The 24,738-nt window shown below is 35.2% G+C and overlaps 1 protein-coding gene across 7 annotated transcripts in view; it reads left to right on the top strand.

Moving 5' to 3' along the window:
• Positions 1 to 20,453, top strand: part of LOC123868214 (glycogen-binding subunit 76A) — a 58,033-nt gene extending 37,580 nt beyond the window's left edge. For 4 of the 7 annotated variants that reach the window (XM_045910635.1, XM_045910640.1, XM_045910636.1 and 1 more), the window contains exon 2: positions 17,604 to 20,453. In XM_045910635.1, coding sequence (XP_045766591.1) covers positions 17,604 to 19,319 — 1,716 coding nt within the window. In that variant the 3' untranslated portion in view covers positions 19,320 to 20,453. Of the gene's footprint in view, positions 1 to 990; positions 1,068 to 17,603 lie in introns of all 7 variants that reach the window. The other 3 variants (XM_045910637.1, XM_045910639.1, XM_045910638.1) reach the window with 1 other exon arrangement.
• The last annotated feature ends 4,285 nt before the right edge of the window (positions 20,454 to 24,738 follow it).

A 24,738-nucleotide genomic window follows, 5' to 3' on the forward strand; every position in this document is an offset into this window, starting at 1 on the left:
TAATTTTTTTTGTTATTTTTTGTTGTTTCTGTTATTTTATTTTCTCTTGTTTCTATTGATTATTACTATTTAACCCCCGACCCAAACAGAGGGGTGTTATCAGTTTGACGTGGGTATCTGTGCATCTGTGTATCTGTCTGTGGCATCGTAGCGCCTAAACCAATGAACCGATTTTAATTTAGTTTTTTTTTGTTTGAAAGGTGGCGTGATCGAGAGTGTTCTTAGCTATAATCCAAAAAAATTGGTTCAGCCGTTTAAAAGTTATCAGCTCTTTTCTAGGTTCTTGTAACCTTCACTTGTCGGGGGTGTTATAAATTTTTAATTTACACTTGTTAGCTACGTAATGTTAAAATAATTGTAGATAGTAATACAATAACAAAATTATTATAATAACACAAATCCTTTAATATTCATTTACCTACATTACTTTCACCCAAGATAACATCATCACAACTAAAAGGATCTATGGGCTGGCAGATAGCGCTTGGAAAAGTAAGATAAAAAATTAGTTATTTTTAATAAAATTCAAGTTTATCTTTTCATGTGTTTAGGGATCCATACCCAAAGGGTGCTAACAGCTATTACTAACCTTCCACTGTCCGTCCGTCCGTCCATCTGTCAGCGGGCTGTATCTCGTGAATCGTAATAGAGAATTGAAAATTTTCACAAAACATTGTGTATTTCTATTGCCAAGAAATACTTATTGAAAATTTCAAAATAACCGCCATGAAAAAAAAATCTTTAATTCTTGTACGATGGTACGGAACCCTTCGTGTGCGAGTCTGACTCGTACTTGACCGATTTTTTTATATGCTGTTTGTAAAATTTTCTGTCAAACTCTGTCTGATTTTATCAAAGACATAAATTCTTGGTCTTTTAACTAAAATATGGTTAATTTTTATAACGTTTTAAAAAAATTTAAAAAAATTGTACGAAATAAAACGAACCAAAGCTTACCTACTTTCAAAACTTAAAATTTTATTGTTTCAGATTTATTTTATGTAGTGAAAATCTCGATCTCGCGTTTCGATGGACTCTCTTACGCCTAAAAGAAGCTTGCATCCTATGTATCTATCCTATGTAATATATTATTATCTTACGTAGGCCATACGTATGACGGGTACTACCATACGTATACCAGACTGAATTAGAGTGAGGGAAGAAAAATAGGGTTACCGTCGTGAACTGTGATCAATGATCATACGTGTTCAAAATGATACGCCATACGCACTACATTATTATGTACACGGAAGTACGTGTATACTAAATTACGTACCAAAGAAGATTGATCGTGGCTGGCATATTTTTTGTAGCAGTAGACAAATAATTTTAAGAAAATCGGATTTTCCGTTAAGTTGGTATGCTACGGTAGGATGTATAATGTATATGTGTATATATATACACCTATATTGTGTTAGCTAAAGTAGGTAAATATTTGATGGACATTAACACAACTCAATAATACGTGAAAATGAGTATATACATATTGAAGATAGCATACAATTACATACAAAATAGCTGTCATTGACCTCACATTGGATGGCTATGTATTTTTGTATCTGAAGGTCAGATGATATTAAAAATAGGTCGCACACAGTTTCTACCGACAGACAAATAAAAGATAGATCAGTCTATACACATTTAAAATAAAGAGTAGGATAAAAAATAGAATAGATAAGCAGAGAAAATACTTAATCGGTCAAACAATTAATTTCATCCGAAAAAATTACATAATTTAATGCGGATCACAAAAAGTTTCAATTCCTTTAGAATATTTTTGCACAAGAGCTCTTTGACCCTGGTTCTTCTTTCACTTTTCTACTATCGTACTGCAAGGCAACGCCACGGTCTGCATCCGTACGTAGTTGAAATTCCTCGGACACGTTCGAAGCGATTTGCTTCCTTGTTTCTAATCCGAACCGCTAGGATATGGAACGTCCTTCCGGCATCAGTTTTCTTTTTCACTTTTAATATGGGTAAGATACCCAAGTCAAGAGTGAGCAACTTCTAGGCAAGCGCGCTTCTTCATCTTAGGCTGCATCATTGCACTTGCTAGCAGTTCTGATTGCAGCCAAGCGCTAGTGTATAAATTGAAGAAAAATATATATATAATTTTTAGTTCGTAATAGTTAAATATTAGACTCACAATCAATCAAAACACTGGACATTTTTTTTGATAACACTATGAGTTTGTTAGTTAGGTAATATTTGTTTTATGACTTGCATGAAATTTTCCTGAAATATTTTCCTTAATATACTTCTTCTTACTGCGGGGTTTGAAACGATGATTTACCTATTAGACTGTGTTCAAGATTCAGCAGCAGAATACTCTTACGAGAGAATCTAGATCTGGTTGTGAAACCAAACTCGACTGAAATCGTCTGAATATGGCGCTAATCTTCATAAACTATACTTTAAACTATATTTTGGTAATTTCATATACAACCATCGTGTCATATTCACGTCTGACATTAATTGCCAATTATTACTAAGCATTTATGATAGTATAAAATAAAAAGGATGTCAAACACTCATGCGCAGATAAAAATGATCCAATTTCTTATCACAAACGAGGGCACACAGCGATAACACTCAAATATGGTCCCACAATCTGAAAGGTGCAACATGCTAAGACAAAAAATTATTATCATTGCAATGTTCATATTCGCCTAATAACACAGTGTCATTAAAATATGAACCCTTTTAATCATTGATTAATTGCATTTTTAAGAAATGATAAGTCGTTACATCACTAATCCTTCCAGTGTAAATTTTTACACTTCATAGTTTCTGACAATTACATTGTTACAGAAGAAAGGTGAGTTGCCCAGATATATAAAGTGTTGATATGAATCATGTTTGGACTCACATGTCTTGACTATATACTTACCTAGTTGCGAGGTCGTGTGAATGATTTCATAATTATTGTCTTTCTGTTGAAATAAATCGTTAAACGTTTCATGTTTAGGTAGGGAGCGAGTAACTTCTTACAGAAAGTTTCCTATCACCTTTTTAACCCCCGACCCAAAAAGAGGGGTGTTATAAGTTTGACGTGTGTATCTGTCTGTGACATCGTAGCTCCTAAACGAATGCACCGATTTTAATTTTGTTTTTTGTTTTTGTTTCAAAGGTGGCTTGATCGAGAGTGTTCTTAGCTATAATCGAAGCAAATCGGTTCAGCCGTTTGAAAGTTATCAGCTCTTTTCTAGTTTTCTTATAAAGGTTTTTGAGTTATCTTGGATTTTAAATGACAGAGATCAGCCTTTCCCAGCGGATTATCTTAAATAGTCTGAATTTCGGGCATCTTTGTGAGTTCTCACGATTTTTGTTTTTTTACTTTGAATCAAATCAATTTACTAGTTTATTGAAAATTCAACATTTTCATTATCTAATTATTTTGAATTAAGTAACTAGCTGTCACCTTTCTACAATTTTTACGTCACTTTTTATATAAATTATTGAAAGTCGTTTAAAGTGAGATAAATTCCTTTCTTTTTATTCTTTTGACATCAGACCGTAACAAATAGAATTCGTTTCGGAAATTGGATGTAAAATATCTCATGAAATGAAAATAGATTTTCTTTGGAACTGTGTACAGAGCATAGTTTTATGACGGCATTAACTAAAATCGTTTAGCACATTGTATATTTATACTCGTATTATGTGCATATGACTACCTACGTAGGAAAAAGAATATATAAATAGTCGGCAAAATAACTCAAACTGTTCACTACACATACATATTTATTTGCAGTAAATCGGTATCCACATAAATAGATACCTGAATAAAAAATATGTAAGGTCTAATCCCACCACCTGCAGAAGGAGGGTAATGTTTTTTCCCCTGATCTGTGGTTTTAATCATTTCAAATTCGGATTTTCCTCATATGACACGGTAAGAATAAACGTGTTACTATGACTAATTATAACTATCTATTTCCAACAAGTTTCCAAATTAACATTAATGATAATTAACAACAGGACAATTTAATCTACTTATTCATCTCATTTTTATTGCGTGATATAAAGTCGTGTATACATTTTATTTATTCCTATTTATAAGTACATAGGTACATATTTATCTATTTTCTTCTTTTTTTCTTTCTTTCTTTCTTAGTTGTTACTGTTTATGAAATATTGATCGCTAAATGCCCCAGTCTTTACCTGAAATGTAAAAATCTGAATTATCCTAAAATAATATTAGCACATCATTATGAAGTTATCAACAAAATTATCAAGGCTATTGTGAAACCAATAACTAATTAAAGTTAGTCTAGCTATAATATCAACTAAGATAAAATTGAAATAATTGGAGCATTGTCAAACGAACAATTTTTCTTTGATATAAAGTGAGTAGAAAATGTCCACAAATATAACTTTGTTTCTACTTATTTTTGTTTATAGTAAGATATAATTTTTAAAATCAGACTACGAAACCCTACCATATGCGTATTCCGATATGTACTTGACCAGGTTTTTGTGTGTTTGAAATTGAAACCAGCTTTTTGGGAAAACTAGGTACAGAGTCTAATCTTCATTCACTTCATTCATTCGATAGAAATAAGGACAATTTTGACGATATAAATGGTGCCATATCTCAGGTAACTCACTGGTTTACTGTAAATAATCTACTTTTAAATGCAAAAAAAACTAAGTGTATTGAATTCGCACTGCCCAATACCAAGAACACAAGTAACATTAATTTAATGATAAATAATGATATTTTGAAAATAGAAGAGACTACTACATTTTTGGGGATAACCTTAGATGCGAAACTGCAATGGGGCACCCATATATCAACTCTTGCTGGCAAACTAAGCTCTGCTGCTTACGCGGTTAGAAAGATTCGACAATTAACTGACGTGGAGACCGCAAAGATAGTATATTTTGCTTATTTTCATAGTATTATGTCTTATGGAATCTTAATATGGGGTAGAGCGGCAGATATTGGGAGAATTTTTGTATTACAGAAAAGGGCAATACGCGCAATTTATAACTTAAAACCACGCGATTCACTTCGAGAAAAATTTAAGGAAATAGGTATCCTTACCGTAGCCTCTCAATATATTTACAACAACATAATTTTTGTAAGACAAAATATTCTTAGTTACAAGAGGGTTGGCGATCTACACAACAGGCTGACTAGACACCGTAACAGGCTTGCGACTCCTACGCTCCGTCTCAGGAAGGTCCAAAAGTCATTTGTGGGAATGGGTATAATCTTCTATAACAAAATTCCTCAGTCAATTTTGGACTTGCCTTTACACAGGTTCAAAAAATCTATTAAAAATATGCTCCTGAGAAAAGCATATCATACTATCGAAGATTATGTAAATGATAAAAAAGCGTGGATTTGAACTTCGATTCGCTCCAGCAATGCGCAGGACTTCAATTGCTTTTATACATGGCATAATATTGTATATCAAATCTTTGAAAAGAGCAACCGCCGAGTTTCTTGCTGGTTCTTCTCGGTAGGAAAGGCATTCCGAACCAGTGGTAGATGCTTTTGACGATTCGAAAGAACTTGTAAAAGTCTAATTGAATAAAAACATTTTGAATTTGAATTTGAATTTGAATTCAATAATGTAGAAAGCGCAAGAATTTTCTTCAAACCGGTCCCAACTGAGATCCGATTTTCACCTCGTAATCTAGATTAAGTATATAGGTAGATATATATCTTATCTAATGTTATATACTTAGCGTCTTCGAGTAAATAGGTTAATCGAATTTGGGTTTCCCTACATTTTATATTATTTTATTGTCTGGTAATTTAGCTCAATCTACTCTGCGGATAGCGAGTTTTTTTTCTTATTGTCTATAACTAATCAGGCTTTTACAGAATGTCCCTCGTATATACAATTGAAAATGTTTTATTGGTAGGTACCGGTGCTGTTAAATTAAGTTCTGGTCTCTGTATTTTTGCATTTTGTATTTAAACATTTTTGGTCCGACGGCCCTAGATCCAGTTAAGTTGTTGCCACAGCTTGTTGGATCTTATATCATTGTGAAAGCCGGCATCGTCAACGCATTAGCGGTTCTTCTGGTCCTTCTGTTGGCTGTCTTAAGTAAATAAATAGGTAAATAAAAAACAATGAAAAAACAGTAAACTTCTAGCCAACTGTGTACAATACTACTTTCATATTACGTTGGAAATGTCCGGATAAGAGTGAAATTGTCAAACAAACATATCGTCAAATACTTCGTTCATTATCGCTGATCGACGAGGGCAAATAGCGGTCATTCTCGTCTAGCGTGTAGCAATATAGTGGGTATAAGCAATTCAGCCCATTACACACAATGCCAAGGCCCCCGTATCTGTTCCGAGTGTAAATCTACTTGGGCCATAAATATCGGAACAATCTCAGATATATTTGACCTTATAAAAGTTGACTCGCGTAACAAGTATCAAAATAAAGTAGGTAGGTGTGTTCATTAGGAAATCCGTATATTCTGTTATATCTATCTATATCTCTCTATCTACATCAAGCAAACTTTAGTGTCTAAAGAGATGGACCGGCCGCGGCGAAATAAAGAGGCTGGCGGGAAGTAGCTGGATGAGTTAGGTAAAGGACTGGGTGTGGTGGTGTTTTACGGGGAAGGACTATGTTCAGCAGTGGTGTCCACAGGCAGAAATGATGATGACCTTAAATTACATAATGTCAATGAACTGCTCAAACCGCTCGGTCTACACTCTACAATCTCATGATTATTGCATGTAGTACCTACCGAGGTTTACTCAATTACGTAAACGCCCTCTAAAAATTCAAGAAGGTGTCTCCTCCTCAAACCAGGCCGCGTTTGGAACCACAGTTTGGAACTCTCGTAGATAGTTTTAAATTTACGTAATGAATTATCCCCATTACATCATTATCTTCCAAAAATAAAAAGTGTAAATACCTACCTATTTTGTGAATAAATGCTTGGAGTTTGAGTTTGGATTTTGCGAAACTCCACACAAGCGACGCTGGGGCGGGTTAATTAAGTAGTAATAATTATTATCGGTGTAAAATAAAACCATCAGCTGTGGTTTGTACTGTAAGATTAAGAATAAACATACCTATTGGTATTTGCACATATTGTTTACAGAGGTAGGTAAAAATGAGCCTACCACGACTGGTATACTCACGCTGTTTTTTATCAGTCTTCAACTCATCATAGAATATAGGTTATTAATTACAAAACACAGGTTAGTTAGGATCATTGTAATCATTACACAAATTGTTGTTTTAGATCGCCAGGGGTCTGCAGACTCTTTTAATCTTAAGCCTTCCTTATAGACCCCATATCCACACACCTTCCCCACTTAATATACAGTGTTACTGGTAATACGTCGGCAATCCGTTAAGGGGTTGTTGGCGAAGTTATTTGCAACCAAATGACCCCTAATGACTCACAACAATGAATAAAAACACAAAAAGTCAAATTACTCCAAAATGGTTGACATTTGCCAATGGTTCATTTGGTTGCAAATAACTTCGCCTACACCCCCTTAACGGATTGCCGACATATTACCAGTAACACTGTATACTTACGGCTAGCGCAGTTACTTCTAATGCCGCTATTATCAAAGTGTGTGTATAATATTGCGATGAAAATATTTTAATTATAATGTGTGGATTATCAACGCCTATCCTCAAACTTGACTATAAGCCAAATCTATTATTAGAATGGGATTTTAGCAATAATATTTACAAATACTTTTAGAGGAAAATCATCTGCTTTTGTACTAAGTATATTGTTTTATTTAAGTGTCTAGTCATGCGTACTAAATAACATACAAATAATATAATATTGATCAAATATGTACAATTGTGTAGAGGCAATCGTCGTTGTAAGATAAAATTGCCATTGATTTAAAAATCTTTGATCATAACCATCACACTTAATATTATAAAGGCGAAAGTTTGTATGTGTGTGTGTGTGTGTGTGTGTGTGTGTGTGTGTGTGTGTGTGTGTGTGTGTGTGTTTGTTACTCTTTCACGCAATAACTACTGAATGGATTTGGCTGAAATTTGGAATGGAGATAGATAATATCCTGGATTAGCACATAGGCTACTTTTTATCCCGGAAAATCGAAGAGTTCTTACGGGATTTAAAAAAACCGAAATACACGCGGGCGAAGCCGCGGGCATCTTCTAGTCATCCATAAAATCCATCGTACCGGAAATTGACATAGGCAACTTTTTATCCCGGAAAATTAAATAGTTCCCACGGGATTAAAAAAAACTAAATCCCTGTGGACGAAGTTGCGGGCATCATCTAGGTGCTTAATTTCTAATATTACCTATAACTTTATATTTCTCTACGGAATAGGCAGATCTCCTTGTAAAGTCGGTGTGGGTCAATTAGTTAGTATATATTTATAATTAGTTATAAAAATCTGCTGAGTATTAGTGAAATTTTGATTCACTAGAAGTGGTTGTCAAAGATGTAGAAATGATATTGTCATAATATATTATGTAATACCGAGTACTGAATCAACCCGTGATTATTGCATGCACGCACGTTTACCACGATGAGTAGAAACAATCTCGATTTGGAACATTACGACTAGTCAGTAAAAACTATATTTTTATATCTACTCTTTGAAGTACAGCTATTTCAAGAGAGTTAATCGAATGACAAAAGTATCGTAACTTACGAATGCCGCGACACTTTTTGTACTATTTCGAGACACAAATATGTTTTAAAATAGCTTGTAGACGCATCCAGACGTGCCTCATGAAACTGAAATAGTCAGCCGACCACGTGCTTGGCTTGGCACTGCCGACCACGGCGTCTCCTTGTTCCTTCCTCTTTCCAAATAGGTACATATATACCTACTTAACACTTATACGATTTGTGTTTACTTCTTGTGCAACTCAATTCGTTTCATAAAACTCAAACTCAAAAACATTTATTCTTAGTAGGTACTATTGTACACCTTTTGATGTTCAGAATTCTTAGACTTGTAAGATGATAATATAGTGGTGATAATTAATTACGTAAACTTAAAACTAAAGCTACGAGGGTTCCAATAAAAGTAAGTAACTTATTTATAACAAACTATCGATGTTGAAGAGACTATAAAGTCATCAAAAGTAAAAATGTTACATAAAAGTCAATAAGTATTCCCAAAAGTACAACTTTAAACGTGTTTAAACTAAAGATTACCTACTGTGGTTAAAACAGCCATTTCGTAAAATCGCGCGCATTTTAGTAGGTATAAGTTATTGACATTTTTTGTTAATTTGAAATGAAATTCCTATAAAGTATACAACACTTTGAAGCCTACATCTTTATTAAACTTGTGTTTGACGTCGCTGTTATGATTTACAATCGTTTTATTACCCTTGTTAAATCAGAGGACAAGTAGCCTCCCTGTAGGTTGCAATAAATTTGCCAATATCAGTATGTTCAGGCATCCACAGTTGTCTTATCACAGGGTTCGACGAACTCGTTATCGACATTCTTCATTGAGCTTCTTATGGTGCGGCTCCACTATCGGGTTTCGGCAAATTATTCCAGTTCGGGCTACGATTTTTTGGCATTCAGCAAATCAAACTGGCTACACTATTAAGTATAGGATAGGTAAGGCGATCGTGTTTGACAAATTTTTTAAATAAGTTTGGTAGATTAGCCGGACGATATTCTGTGACAGTAAATTATAGCCCTCTTTGTGGTACAAAAACTAAGAATTCCCGGGGGATTTTTAGTAAAGCCGTGTTAAAACGCGTGAGGCAACTTTGTAGGTAGCACTCGCATAAACATGGCTATTTTATTTTATGAGTCTTATCGCCGAAGGAATAAATATCTGTGTGGCCTTAGGGTTTAGAGGACACTGATAAAAATTAAGCGGAAGATGTGTTCTTAAAAATAAATTACAATAATAAAAGATAAATAAAGTATTCTTACTATATTATTCTTACAATATTATTTTATATAATATATAGAATCAAAATACTATGTAGACAAACTTAGCTATAGATGCAATATAGATGTTATATGTATTGGTATTAAGTAGTAGGTACATTGGTGTATGCAGCACACTCATTGCATCCAGATAAAATACGAAATGTTCAAAAATAATATATTGTTTTTGTAAATATTCTTGTCATAATATTTATTGTTATAAAATTCACAGAATCATTGTCTTCAATGCTATGTTTATGTTTGAAGATATCTCTAATAGTTCAGCTTTCACTTTTTATAATCAAACTCACCTTCAACCTTCAATATTTTTTATACACGAATTATATATTGTATTTTTATATCTCATTTTTTATCGGCTACTACTTTAAAAGTCTACGTACCTATTAGGCATGTTATAAAATCTAGTTCCCACTTCACATTCTAATAAACCTAATTTTACACAATATATGATGTGAAGTCGCAACATTTATTATGGACTAGGTACCTACCTCAGAATGTCTAAATTTTTATAACTACGTCATGTGAATAATATCTGTTTATCAATTGAAGAGTCAAGACAGTAAATAAATAATAGTTTTCCAAAAACCAACTCTAAACTCAACAATAAACTCTAACTAAATAATTTAACTATTTAAATTTAAACTGGTCAACGAATATGAGACGGGGTAGTAACTATTGTATTTTTTAATGATATGAAGGACTTACGCTTCGTATCCAAAATAAAGATTTGCACTTGAGAATTTTCATGCGTTGAATTTGTAGTGCTCAAAATGTATGTTAATCTTTGATAAAATTAGTATGGGAAGGTCATGCGCATTCTGCTTTTCCTGCTTAAGAGTCCTTTCATTGCCATATACAGCTTTCCGTTATCTCGTTACTTTTAAATATTTTTTCCCTACTTTATCGTTTACTTTATCGTGATTGATATCTAAATATATGAAAGGAAAAGGTGGCTGACTGACTGATCTATCAACGCACAGCTCAAACTACATGGATGAATCGAGCTGAAAGGGGAACGCCCATTCTTTGCCAAGGAGTATCCATCAATGTTATGAATACTAAAAAAAACTTATTTAATGACTGAAATATTGCTAGTAACTACTTGTGCGTTACACTTCGAACTATTTCCGCTTTTAGTGGCAATCTTGGCAATGTAGGGATTGCAACTCTTACTGAGAAAACATCGAAATACGTTTATAAAAGTTTCTCCCAGTTCTATGTCCAAAATGTGTCCAAAATATTGCTTGGTTTTTCATCTATGATGTCAGTCCTAATGCCTTTAATTAATTTCATTGATGGATGTACCCTACTTTGGCCAAAATCCCTTTGACGCATGGGTGTTCCCCTTTGGTATGCAGATAGCTATTATGACGTAGACATCCGCTAAGGAAGGATGTATGAAAATTCAGCCATTAAAGGGATAAAATAGGGGTTTGAAATTTGTGTAGTCCACGTGTTCGAAGTCGCGGGTTCAAGCTAGTCCATCATTATAAATAAAATATGCTGTAATACCGAAGAACTCACGCGAGTGAGTGAGACGTGAGTTGTAATCGGTTATTGTTATAGCTTTTCTTACTAAGTAGGTAGTTATGAGTAAAGTCACTCCTAGAGACACTTTGGAGTAAAGTAAACTAAAGTATTCTTTATTGTACTCCAAGTTTACATAGAAATGTAATTATAACAAAATAGATTTTTGTACAATAGGCGGCCTTATCGCTAAAATAGTGATCTCTTCGAATGCTAGTGCCAACTTTCGCCATTTTACGTTTTATATAATGAGGTATTAGGTAGATCACCTAGGCAGAAACAAGCAATATTTAGGTAGGTAGACAATATGTCGCTGCCAAATTACATTTGCTGTTTTATAGTAGTGTTTAGAATGTGGTTTGGAAGTAGTTGCAGGTCATTATGTTTTATTTTTTATCACCTCTTTGTATAGCTTTTAGATCCACTGCAACATTTTAATTTTGCTCTTTAACATGTATCTAACTGATGAAAGTAAGCAATGCAGTAATACTTATTACTTAACTAGTTGATGGCCGCGACTTCGTTCCCGTGGATATAGGTTTGTAAAAATACCGTGGAAACTCATCTATTTTCCGGGATACAGCGAAATCCGTCCAGTAGTTTTTGCGTGAAAGAGTAACAAACATCCATACATACATTTTTTTTATTGCGAACCACATAAATAGGATAGGAATAGAATAGGTTGCAAAAGGAAAAACTTAAAAGAAATAGGTTAAGGCGGCCCTATCGATCGCTTCTAGACAACCTTAACACTAAGGAGAAAATCAACAAAAATCATCTAGAAATTTGAGAGTTTGTATGTAGATTTCCTGTATAAAGTAGACCACACCAAGAATGGATTTTTACCACCCGAGCGAAAACAGGGTAATAGTTTATATTAAAAATGATAAGATTATAAAGGCACGGAGCAGTGACCGGCGCGATTGAATAATAGCACACCAATGGACGGATGCCTAAACTAAATTTATCTGAAGGGCCTTCTGCAATGTGTTCTTTGTATATCTTAAGGAATTTCAAGCTTTGTAAAACAGACCGTGGATGAGCAAAATTGAATGAGTCGTTTTCAATACAGCATTTAGGCATTTTTCTGTGATTCAGATAAACCTCAAAAAATCAGCTAATCAATTAAATCAGATACCTAGATACGTAGGTACCTAATACTCGTTCTTTAATTTTTGTACTTAGATGATTTGTAGCGGCCTTCGAAACTGGATTTGAAGAAAAGCAAACTAATAAGTAGGTATATATCAAACTCAATCAATTGACGAATTACCAATTTGTGATTACATACCACAATATGTAACATTGTAACATTGTGATGTTCATAATCATGTTCAAAATTAATTAGATCAGATTTAAATTAGGTAGTAATTAGATTAGATAGATTTAGTTTAGAATTCACGCCAAAAAAATTTATCTTGTAAAAAACTGTTACTTAATATAGTTACATCTACTCGTATTACATCGTTCGTATCGTGATATCGTTAGTGGCCGTAAAATAAGTGTGTCCCTTATCACAACTAAGGACCAACAACAATGTAAGCATTAAGTAGGTCGGCAAGTTTTTAAAGTTGTTCGCAATGCCTATCTTTAGATTAGACGAGAAAGATGTTGACCTTTGGCATAATCAAGTATTATTTGTATCTAAGTAGGATATCATGAAAATATTTTTTAATTGAATAACGTTTTGAGGGATACCTCAATGGGTAGCACTAAGTCCACTGAATATCAGTTCGTTTTGTTCGTCTCATTGAGTGAACTTAATATAATTAGTGTGATTATGAAAATGTCTGCATCGCTCCTCGAACTTTGAGGATCGTGGCTCCCCTCTTGCTATGATGTTCGTCCATTTTTCTCTATTACCAGATGCGTGAATCGCATCGTAAATAGGCGCTTTTCTTTTTAGCCAGATAGGTAATTATTGAGCAAAATGGGACGTGGCCGTAAAATTTTTGATTATGCTTTGACTCTCACCGCGGATGTTCTTTGAGTAATGTTTAGCATATCTAGTCTAGGAAATAAGAAAAAAATATGCTTCTGGAACAGGAGGCAGGACAAAGATAGCTGCCACCTAATTCTTTAAAAAAATCTCTGCGATTGCCTATTGCGATTTTTTTGATGAGTTATGCGGCGGCCACCTTCGTTCTGCCCTCTCCGCTACCAGATGAATATTTCTACTAGATTTCCGGACTAAATATGCTTTTGCTTATACTATGGACTCAAGGAATATGATCTGTGGTGAGGGTCAGAGTTTAACCAAAACTTTTACAGGTTTTTTTTCAAAAAAATCTCCTCTATTTGAGCTGATTAAGAACGTCTCGGGGTGGTTAATTCATCCAAGGTCTCGGGCTACGACCGCAGGGTCTCCTTCCTCCGATCTTATCAGTGACCATGAGGTTTTCAATATTGCTGACGTTCTTTCTTGCGATGTGACCGAAGTATTCGAGGTTCCACAACAGACGTCTGATATTAACTGATGTATGACGAGGATCTGATATTGCGCATGATTTAAACTTTTAATATTAACTACTTATTTATATTGAAGATATAATTCCAATCAGTCATAATATTTGCCCATAAATTTTCTAAAAGGAAAAATCTATATCCGCAGGAAGTCTTGATATAAATTCGGCAGATGTTTCAGCTATCAGTTATTTCAGTGACGCCTGCGAGCGTCGCTGTTGCTTTTGGCAGCCAAACGAGATCATGTGACGTATGGCCGTGGGCGGACAACCGTCACTGCACCGTTTATTAGAGCTCCATATGAGCTCCATTTAAACATTCAGGTCGTTGGTGCACTTAAGTACTGCGGGATTTGCCTTTTGGTAAATAAGGATCCTTTAATCGTAAGCGGATTGTTAACCAAGAACTAATTAGCTAAGTTATTATCTACAGAATGAAGAAGGGTTAGGCTCCAGTCCGCCTCGCTAACCCCGTGCAGACTACAGACTACACTTCAGACAGACAAAGAACACTATGAAGAACGTTGTCTTAACGAACGTTGAACACTATAAAGAATGTTGTCCTTCACCGTTAATGCTAGTGATATCAGTCTCCCGATTAGGAAGTCGACATCTTAACTACTAGACTAAGCTACCACTGAACCAGCGTTACCCCCCGTCCACACACTGCTCGTGTGGCATGGGAAGAAGCGAGGAACGGAGGCAGAGACGTAGTGTGGCCGTGTTACTTGCATGTTCCTCGTCCATGCCCTTTGCGCCCTATTTTGTCGGTAAGGCCTCATTCGCACGAGAGCTTTTTTAACGTCCGTTTAAAAAGCGTTCAAAATAGAACAAATTCATTTCCAAGTATCTGTTCACACGTCAACGCTTTTTTAACGCGCACTTTGTATTGTCAGCGCAACGCCGGGTTTTAACGCAACGCTTTTTTAACGCTCGTGTGAATCAGGGCTAAGTATGCAATGGCGTGCACGCTGCCATAGTTTCAACGTCCATCGTGTTGCAAAGGCAAGCGACCTCTAGTGCGGCGGCGCGGTGTCGCGATTAATTGCGCGAGTAGAGCAGTGTGTGGACGCACAGTTAGATTGATCATGAATCATGATGTAGATTACCTGCACTTAATACGAAAGTTAGGATTTTATTGTTTGAGATAGAGATATTAGTTATTCTGAAGTATTGTAGAACATAGCTAATGCCATTTATATTTATTCAATTTTCATAAATAATATTGACCTAAATATTATTAGTATTGCTATCTAAGTAAAGACTAAAAAAATATTAAATTAAAAACTAAAATAAATTAAATTAAATCTAAAACTTCATCGAGACGAGAGAATCGGTATAAAGAAAAGAAAAATTACAATTTCTTTTTTCTCTTGTATTTTCAATCGTCTCAGTAATTGTTCCACTGATCATCCCAGGAATAATATCATGAATCATCAGCTCATGTTATATTAACGCAAAATGTGAATGCATATAAACTCTTTGCTTCAGTTTTAGGTACAAAGTTGTCTAATGTTTTCATTAAAAAGTCTTCAACAAACCAGAGCGTCCGCTGCTCACGAAACAATTGCGTATTCGTTCCAATTAGGTCCAATTTCGCTACAGTACAGCAATAAAACGTTTGTCACAATGAGACCTTCTTTTGTCAACCTTTATTAACTGAATATAAAGGCTAAATATATAATTCATAATACATACTAGCTGATGCCCACGACTTAGTTCGCGTGGATATAGGTTTTTTTTTTTAAAATCCCGTGGGAAATTTTTGATTTTCCGAGATAAAAAGTAGCCTATATGTTAATCCAGGATATAACCTATCTCCATTCTAAATTTCAGCCAAATTGGTCCAGTAGTTTTTGTGTGAAAGAGCAACAAACATACACGGAAATGTTCACCTTTATAATATTAGTGTGATTATAATTTTCTTCTGTCTGCCCTGGCTTCACTTGAATGGAATTTCAGAAAAAATCTTAGTGGGAATTTTGTGCTTATAATACAGAAAATATTAAGTTTGTAGACTCAGCTGTTTGAGCTATAAGTTGTATGTAAGTCAGTCAGGTTCTTAAGACTTTATAAAAAGCTTTTTATTAGGTTGCTTTGTTCGTATGTTGTCATTCCGTCGAAATTAGTTGGTAACTGATTTTCCGGCTACCTTCCAATAGTCCGATTGAGTTGAAAGGCATAGGGGTTTTGATGGTTACAGGTAGATGATTATAGATTCATTGAGCGTTTCTGATAATGCAGGTGGGAGGTGAATATTGCAACTCTGATGACTTATGGTAAGGCAGTCGAATTTGGACTCATTTTTTTTGTTTTTATGATACTTTTCAAAAAATACTAATCCCGAACCTGATATTCTCATTAGGGTCTTGATTGGTATTTTTTTAAAGTAAGTAGGTAAGTCAAGTTAGGTTTTTTAAAAGGAGATGACGCTGGAGCTCCCTAATGACATAATATTATGAAAGAGCAACCGTTGAGTTTCTTGCTGATTCTTCACGGTAGGAAAGGCATTCCGAACCAGATGTAGACGCTCTTGACGATTCAAAAGTACTTGTAAAAGTCTAATTGAATAAAAATACTTTGAATTTGAATTTAAATTGGATAGCTATGAAACCCTAAAAATGGCGTAGATGTTATTTATTTGTTGGCTATTGTACAGTGAAAAAAACAACTTATTTGCTTTAATTAAGTACATTTACATTAACTCATACAAAACAATTTGTTTATATTTAAAATATAAATATCGCGCATCGCGATGGTTCATTTCACATACAATACCTATTTTATCTTAATTTTTTACTTTCATCTGTTATCTAGTGACCAACGCGTGCTGATTAGTGTGAAGCTATGTTATCTTAACGAGGTCGTTTACATTTGACATTCGTTTTCATGTCATGAATCACGATAGTCTCGATCGAATCGTTTATATTCTACAATTACTCGTATGTAACTATGTAGGTATGTGTACTGTATGCGCCAAGGTGCGTTGAGCCCGATATGGTAATCAGTAATTTATCAGTCACTTCAGTCATAATACTATCTATACGTATATTTTTTACTGGTTAGTGATAGGAGAAAATTACAAGGTCTTACCACAGCTTTCCAATATTGCTAACTTTCTATAGTAACAGATAATACAAATACAGTAAGGGACATGTGGCCTAGTTTGAATCCTTCCTAATTAATCGATTGCGATTGTTAAGGAACGTTGAACTAAATCGGTAACTGAATCCGAATCTTTAGAGGTCCGAATTTAACCTTTTCATTCCTTTTATGCCTGGGAGAGCACGTTAAGCCGTCCTAGGTGGTCCTAGTTCATATCACTAACATTTATTCGAAGAAAACTATTACTATCACTACCCATAGTATATGTAAATCTGAAAATGTGTTTGTTTGTTAGTTTATTTGATTTATTTGTCCTTCAATCACATCGCAATGAAGCAACGGATCTACATGATTTTTTGCATGGGTACCTATAGTTAAATACCTGGATACTTTTTATCCCGGAAAATTAAATATGTAGTTCCCACGGGATTATTAAATACCAAAATCCACGCGGACGAAGTCGCGCACATCAGCTAGTTATGTGATAAATGGAAAGATGTCATGACTCTCAGCAATGAGAATACGACAGAGAGAGAGAGATATAGAGAGAATGTTAAGTATCGGATAATCTAAATATTTACTTTTTTTTAATTCCAGACGCAGATGAGCGGTGATCGCACCGGGCCCCAGTGCGGTTTGACGTCGCTCTTGCCGATGTCTTGCCGCGGCCGAGCTGCAGCCTTCGCCCGGGACTTGCACTCACGCCTCCGCAACCTCGGGGCGACACAAGAGGGCGAATGCGAGAACAGCTGGCTCACGCGCGAGAATCCTACGCACCGACCTACTAGCTCTACACAACGGGAACTCGATACGTTCTTTGACTTTGAACTCGAATGCGGAAGTCCGTCCAGTCCGGTAGATGAATACGATGCGCCGTTCCCGGAGAAACCGACTGAAGACTCGGATCCGCCTTTCTACGATGTCGATTCAGACGTTGAACACAAAGAGCAAAGTAAATTAATGTTAAAGCAGCCAGACAAAGGAAAAAATGGATTTAAGTTTTCCACAGCATTTTACACAGAATCGCCAGTTAAGCTCCAACCGACTGCAAGAGAAAACGGCCATGTAGATAAACCGTTGTATTCTCCCATAACATTCGAAGGCTGCGCTCGACATAATAGTTACGATGAAATCGATTGTTTGGTACAGCCTGTTGCAGCTACGGATCGGTTAAGTCTTCTTCCACAATTAAGTTCGACCTTAGATAGCGACTCCGAATTCGAATCAGCGAAAAGTGATCCATCCGACTGTTTTGATGACCTGCCTCAGAATGATAATATTTTGGAAAATGATCTAACAGACGTTGTAGAAATTTTGTCAATTACTGATAGTGAAACTCTCAATGAAGAAGAAATTTCATTAAACAGTGAAGAAAAAGAGGACTTTGAAAGTAGTGAAAAGATTGTTGTAAGCAACGGTGATAGCAATGAGTTAAAGGATATAGGTACCAGTGTTGTAAGCAATGATGACAAGGAAATAGTTGCCAGTGCTGTAAGCAATGGTGACAGCAACGAGCTAACTGAAATAGATATTAACGAAGTTCCTATTGAAAAAGAACCGTCACCCGCACCTGATATCGATCCACAATTGCTTAGTATTGAAACAAAAACTGAAGATGAAGGAGAAGACGATCGACCACAGCGAGTTCGCAGATGCTCATCGTTGAAAACTGGAAAAACTCCACCTGGAACACCAGGCAGAAAGAAAATAGTTCGATTTGCTGATGTACTAGGACTCGATTTGGCCGATGTGAAAACTTTCATGGATGAAATACCGGTTATTCCAAAATCTGCTTATGACGATCTCACTGGTTGTGATGTGCAAAGTTCACCACCTGCTCGACCTTCCCCGCGTCTCGGTGCTCTGACCCTGGTTCCCTTATTCCAACTTCCCCGTGATGTTACAGAAAAACTTGAAAAACAAAACGTGTGCTTAGAGAGTTCGCGCGTCTGTGACGGTGTTCATGTCACGATATGTGGCTCGGTTCGAGTGCGAAATTTAGACTTTCATAAAACTGTGCACATACGGTATACGATGAATCGCTGGAAGACGTACACGGACTTACAAGCGACGTATGTACAAGGTTCATGCGACGGATATTCGGACCGCTTTCAATTCGTTTTATACGCACCGTGTATTTCGTCGGGACAAAGGATGGAAATTGCGGTGAGATTCCAATGCAAAGGCCAGCAATTCTGGGACAATAATAGCGGGGCGAATTATTGTTTCGATTGTTTAGCGCTCGGCGCCGCTACCTCGGCCTCGCCAGCCTCGCTTCATCCCACCGTGGACTGGCACCCGTCGTTCTACTGAGACAGCGTCATCTACGCGGTAGGTGAAGAGTTAACGTTGCCCGACGGGCGACCGGCGATCAAAAGTGAGGAGTCCGGCAGGTCTCAACCCGGCTGTGTGCGTACCGAGCGGCTAGCGGGTGTCCGTTGCTGGTCACATTCCTGTGCCTGTTTCAACTGCAGCTGCAATCGGCTCGTTGGCGAGTGAACGTGGAGTCCTAAATTATTGAGGCTTAAACTGTAAAACGTTTTGTGATATACGAATAGAGTAGTCGTAGTATAAATAAATACGAGTGAATCAACTCGTTTAGAGTGCCATTTGCCGTAACGACTTTTATGTTTGTCATGTACTATATCATTAATTATAGTACCAGGTCCTTAAGGACAATAAAGAAGCAATAGTACCTAGGTCTGAGCCGTGAGAAGTGCCGACTACGAGGCGCGTGAGCTGTCCTCTCTGTTCCTTTGTAAATATTGTGAGAGATAAATTCTGAATGATATTAATATTTTACTACAATTTTTTATGAAACTGTAAGTCATGTTGTCTATCTTTTATGTCGAAAAATCACCTAGTTAGAAAGATTTTATTCACGTATCTACGAAATTAGATAAAGAAATATAATATTATTAAAATTAAAATATATAATAAATGACAGAATTAGTCTTTGTTAGGTTTTTATGAAGTTTTATGAATCGTTAAAGTAATTGCCTACGTAGATGTCAAGTTTAATTAAAGTAAATAATTAAGCGTCTAAAGTGGGAAATACGAGTACCTAACTATGTAATGTTCTAACATGTTACGAACTGGACACAATATTTTCTATTTTTATATTTACAAAGTCATGACAACCTACACAAACTTCCTACAAGAGAATTTATAATATTATTATCTGTTGTTTCGGCTTTTGATATACTATTTTAAATAAAGACTAATAGAAATTATGAAATTAAATTATTATTACTTATAAGAAATCAGCAATATTTATTACGATGATTTTTATTTTGTATGTACCTGAAATCTTTTAATGTGGCCATATTAATTAATACCTACAATATTATGAAATAACGCGGAAACGCTATCGATTTTTTATTAATGTTACTTTTTGACACCTGTTTTAGCAATAAACCTACGAATAAATGAATGTGTATAATATTATTTACTTGGTATTTGATTTATCCTCCCTCGTCGCGTATGCAAAGCGTTCTATCAAACTTTTAAAATAATAATTATTGTAATAATAAAAGCTTACCTATAGATAAGTGCATAATAATAGGCCTTTAGATTATCTGGATTACAAGTTCTTATGCCCATTATCCAATATCGTATAAGTGTTTTGTTTTATGAGAAGTAAGCAACCCTAGCGCGCTCCGCAGCGCTTTCCATACAAACGGAGGTTGGTTCTCATTTGAATATTATTAACCAATCGCCCAAACAATGAATTATTGGCGTCACTCAGAAAAGCAGGTATTATTTAAATATTTTTATCGAATTATTGGAATGTCCTCTCCGAAACCAACACAAAAAAAACACAAGTTTAATGTGCAAGGTTATCCGAGAGTTTTAATCTAAACAAACTAATGCTAAAATAAATAATTTAATTAGAGCGTGATTGCTATCACAACATCTAATTATCCAGTTCACAACCCAAATACCGAAAATATGCGATATCGCCCCGAATCTCGGAAGGAGACTCAACTAAAACCTTCAAAACACCCGTATTTATGCAAGTTCAATCTTGTTGGCCTCCTAGTAACAGATTGTATGACATCGAATGAGCCAAATATCGATTTTACCAAACTACCTTCATCAGCTAAATTAATAATTTTATATTATTTTTGACAACTCAAATCAACTTTTTAAAAATAACCTTACAGTTCGGCCGTCCTGAATTTAACACGCCCTCGTGTTTCTAAATAATCTTGTCATGTCAGTCGCGGGCTTCCTTGCCCTAAGTCAAATCCAAATCATGGGCTATCCTGCCCTCCGTCAAATCATTAAAACCTCCCCCTGAACTGCCGAACTCTCAGTTTTAATATCAAGTCAACAATAAATCCAAACGACTAACTTCTCATTCGATGTATACAAAATCTGAACCACTCATTGCAAATTACTTTCCAATTCACAAAAGACTAAATTATTAAAAAAAAAACTAAAAATTTTAATCACCAAATCAAACTCAATAAAAATTTTAATCAAATGTGGGTTGTTTACAAAAAGATACCACAGCGAAATTAAGACAACGTGAGACACATCCCGCTTCTGAATTATTGGCGTCACTCAGAAAAGCAGGTATTATTTAAATATTTTTATCGAATTATTGGAATGTCCTCTCCGAAACCAACACAAAAAAAACACAAGTTTAATGTGCAAGGTTATCCGAGAGTTTTAATCTAAACAAACTAATGCTAAAATAAATAATTTAATTAGAGCGTGATTGCTATCACAACATCTAATTATCCAGTTCACAACCCAAATACCGAAAATATGCGATATCGCCCCGAATCTCGGAAGGAGACTCAACTAAAACCTTCAAAACACCCGTATTTATGCAAGTTCAATCTTGTTGGCCTCCTAGTAACAGATTGTATGACATCGAATGAGCCAAATATCGATTTTACCAAACTACCTTCATCAGCTAAATTAATAATTTTATATTATTTTTGACAACTCAAATCAACTTTTTAAAAATAACCTTACAGTTTTTATTCAAATGATGACCAGCAATATGGCAAGCGCTGGGGAGCGTGCTAGGGTTAATTCCTATAATGTTTGGAAGTTTGGATAGAACTTCTTGAATAACTATTAAGGTCTTTGATAAACTACAGTGAACCTCACTGCTTCTGTAAGTCCTGGGTGAAAATATGAAAATATAGGTTTCAAATAAGTTAACGATTCAAAGATATTCTAGGTTATTATAGGTTCCTAAACACATGGTGGTATTAGAAAAATTTAATCTAGAATAGGTATTGCTATTTTTGACAGATGGAAGCGAGGTCCCTGGGTCCACTTGAGCGAATTTGCATTTGTCTGTCTGTTTGTCCGTCCGCCTATCTGTATGTCATAGTTATAACGTTTGAATTAATGCACATAATTACTTCAAATAAACTAAGTAGGTACCTATATAAAATAGGCACTAACTACTATAATCATCATGATCAACCCATCGCCGGCTCATTACTGAGTACGAGAGGAGACCTCTCAGAATGATATCTTTATCCCAGATGGCCCAATGTCTAGCATTAGTCAAATAGTATCGAATAGAAGTATAAATGCATCATTTTTGCCTAGAGAGAGAGCGCCTACCTGATTTTTGCCCGCAAAAACTTTAAAAAAAACTTTGCAATGTGTTGATAGATGGCGCTCATACTGATAGAATTTGAAATTGTATTAATGTGGACTGTGGTGTCTTGGACCAGTAACAAAGTTCCAAAAAGATAGCACTGTAAATAAAATTATCAAACAAGATTGTTAGCTCTCTGGAGTAATTAATGTGATAAAGTGCAAATAACATATACATTTATTAATAGCGTCTGTGGTAGATATTGAACTTAGGACCCCAGGTCTTTTGGAGCGAATAATATACTTTATGATAAGTTGAGAAACCTGTGAGAGAATCCAAAAATCTACATTAAAGGAACTTGATTACTTATTTTAAAAATATATTATCGTTTCCTACAATTTTAGTCATCCTGGAATACGGATGCCTGAAATATGTGACAGTGGCATGCACAGGTAGGCTTTACACTGGGGTAGGCATAAGACACCAAAAATATTAATTAGTAGGGCTAGGAGGAACAAGAAAATAAAAATATAATCACTTTTAGATATTTTAATATAAGTAAGTATATTTTACAATATCATTAAAAGACTAAACATATCACAATTACTGGATAATATTGTAAATAAATAACTAAATATAGTTAACGTAAATACAAGGACTATCACTTAATTAATCAGCATATAAAATAAGTATGAAATGAAATTATCATACAAAAGGTCTTGAACGAGACCAGACGGGAAAAATAAAATGGAATTAAGTAGACGATATAAAATGAAGTACTTTTTCTTACGTATCGAGGTTGATGGATTTAAAATCAGCTAATATAAAATAATGATTTCATTAATAGCTTCCGAATGCTTAGTCTAAAATCAAAAGTACAGTAGGTAACTAGAATATGTACACAGTCATAATAATTATCTTCACATCGACGTCCTTTAAGAATATTTAAATCTGACACTAAGTATAGCGTTGGTTCTAATTTTTCGCGTATTTTAGGCCCTAAATTGACTAATTTCAAATTCTTGACTTACTTAAAAATTACAAAATGTGCCCGCGACTTTGACCGCGTGGGGTTACTTTAAAATCCCGTACGATTTTTTTGATTTTGCATATTAAAAATATTCCGGATAGCCGCATATCTGTCTCCAGAACGCAAACTATTTCGTTAAAATCAGTAAGCAGAGGTGCCGTGAAAACGTAAGTGAATAAATAGGCATACATTCATAAAATTAACGCACAAAAAGATTCCGACGAATTGAGAACCTCCTCCTTTTTTGGAAGTCGGTTAAAAGTACAAAATGAGACTAAGAAATTAAAAAAAGTATAATCAAAGACCAAAGAGTAAATAGGTGTTTGACCTGAAAGTAAGTAGATACATTATCAGGCGCCTGACATTAATTTTATTGCGCCGTTTACCTAATTAAACTTATTCAATTATGTCCTGGGTTATAAAAAACAGTCGACAATAGCTGGGTCAAACGGGTTAAGCTTTTAGAAATAAAAGAATAGATGTATTATATTATTTATGTACCAACCTACCTACCCATTTCTTAAGTAGGAAGGGATAATATGGTGGCTAAAATATTAGCCTCTAAGGCCGGGTCTACACCTAAGCGGAGCGGAGAGATGTACCTAACAGACCAATCGGATTTTTAAAAAAAATGTAGTGATCATTTTTTCACGTTATCCTTAGGTGGAGCTAGCTTAGGTGGAGACCGGGCTTAATATACAGAGATACATATCAACTTCCTAAATAAAAATATCAGTGATATGTACCGATTTTCATTTTCGTCTGCCTAATTTTTCGCAAAGCTCCATATATTTACACTTAATCTCATGTTCTTTTCGGATATTTAAATTTTAAAGTTTACCTACATTATTTACAGAAGATTATTAAGGGCAGGAAATGTTACCAGGGGTTATTTTCAGGGTTCCGTTCCCGAAGGGTGCCAATCCGTCCGTCCGTCTGTCTGTCAGTGTTTCACAGAATGTGTGTTTCGTTTCTATTGCCGCTATAATAACAGATACTAAGAGTTTGATAATTGCCACCATAAAAAGAAAGTGTTATTTCTTGTACGATGGAAGATGATACATAGCTCTTTCTGTGCAAGTCCGACTCGTACTTGACCGATTTTTACGTATTGTCAATCTTTTCAATAT

Source organism: Maniola jurtina, chromosome 9 (genome assembly GCF_905333055.1).
Source record: "Maniola jurtina chromosome 9, ilManJurt1.1, whole genome shotgun sequence".
Lineage (NCBI taxonomy): Eukaryota > Metazoa > Arthropoda > Insecta > Lepidoptera > Nymphalidae > Maniola > Maniola jurtina.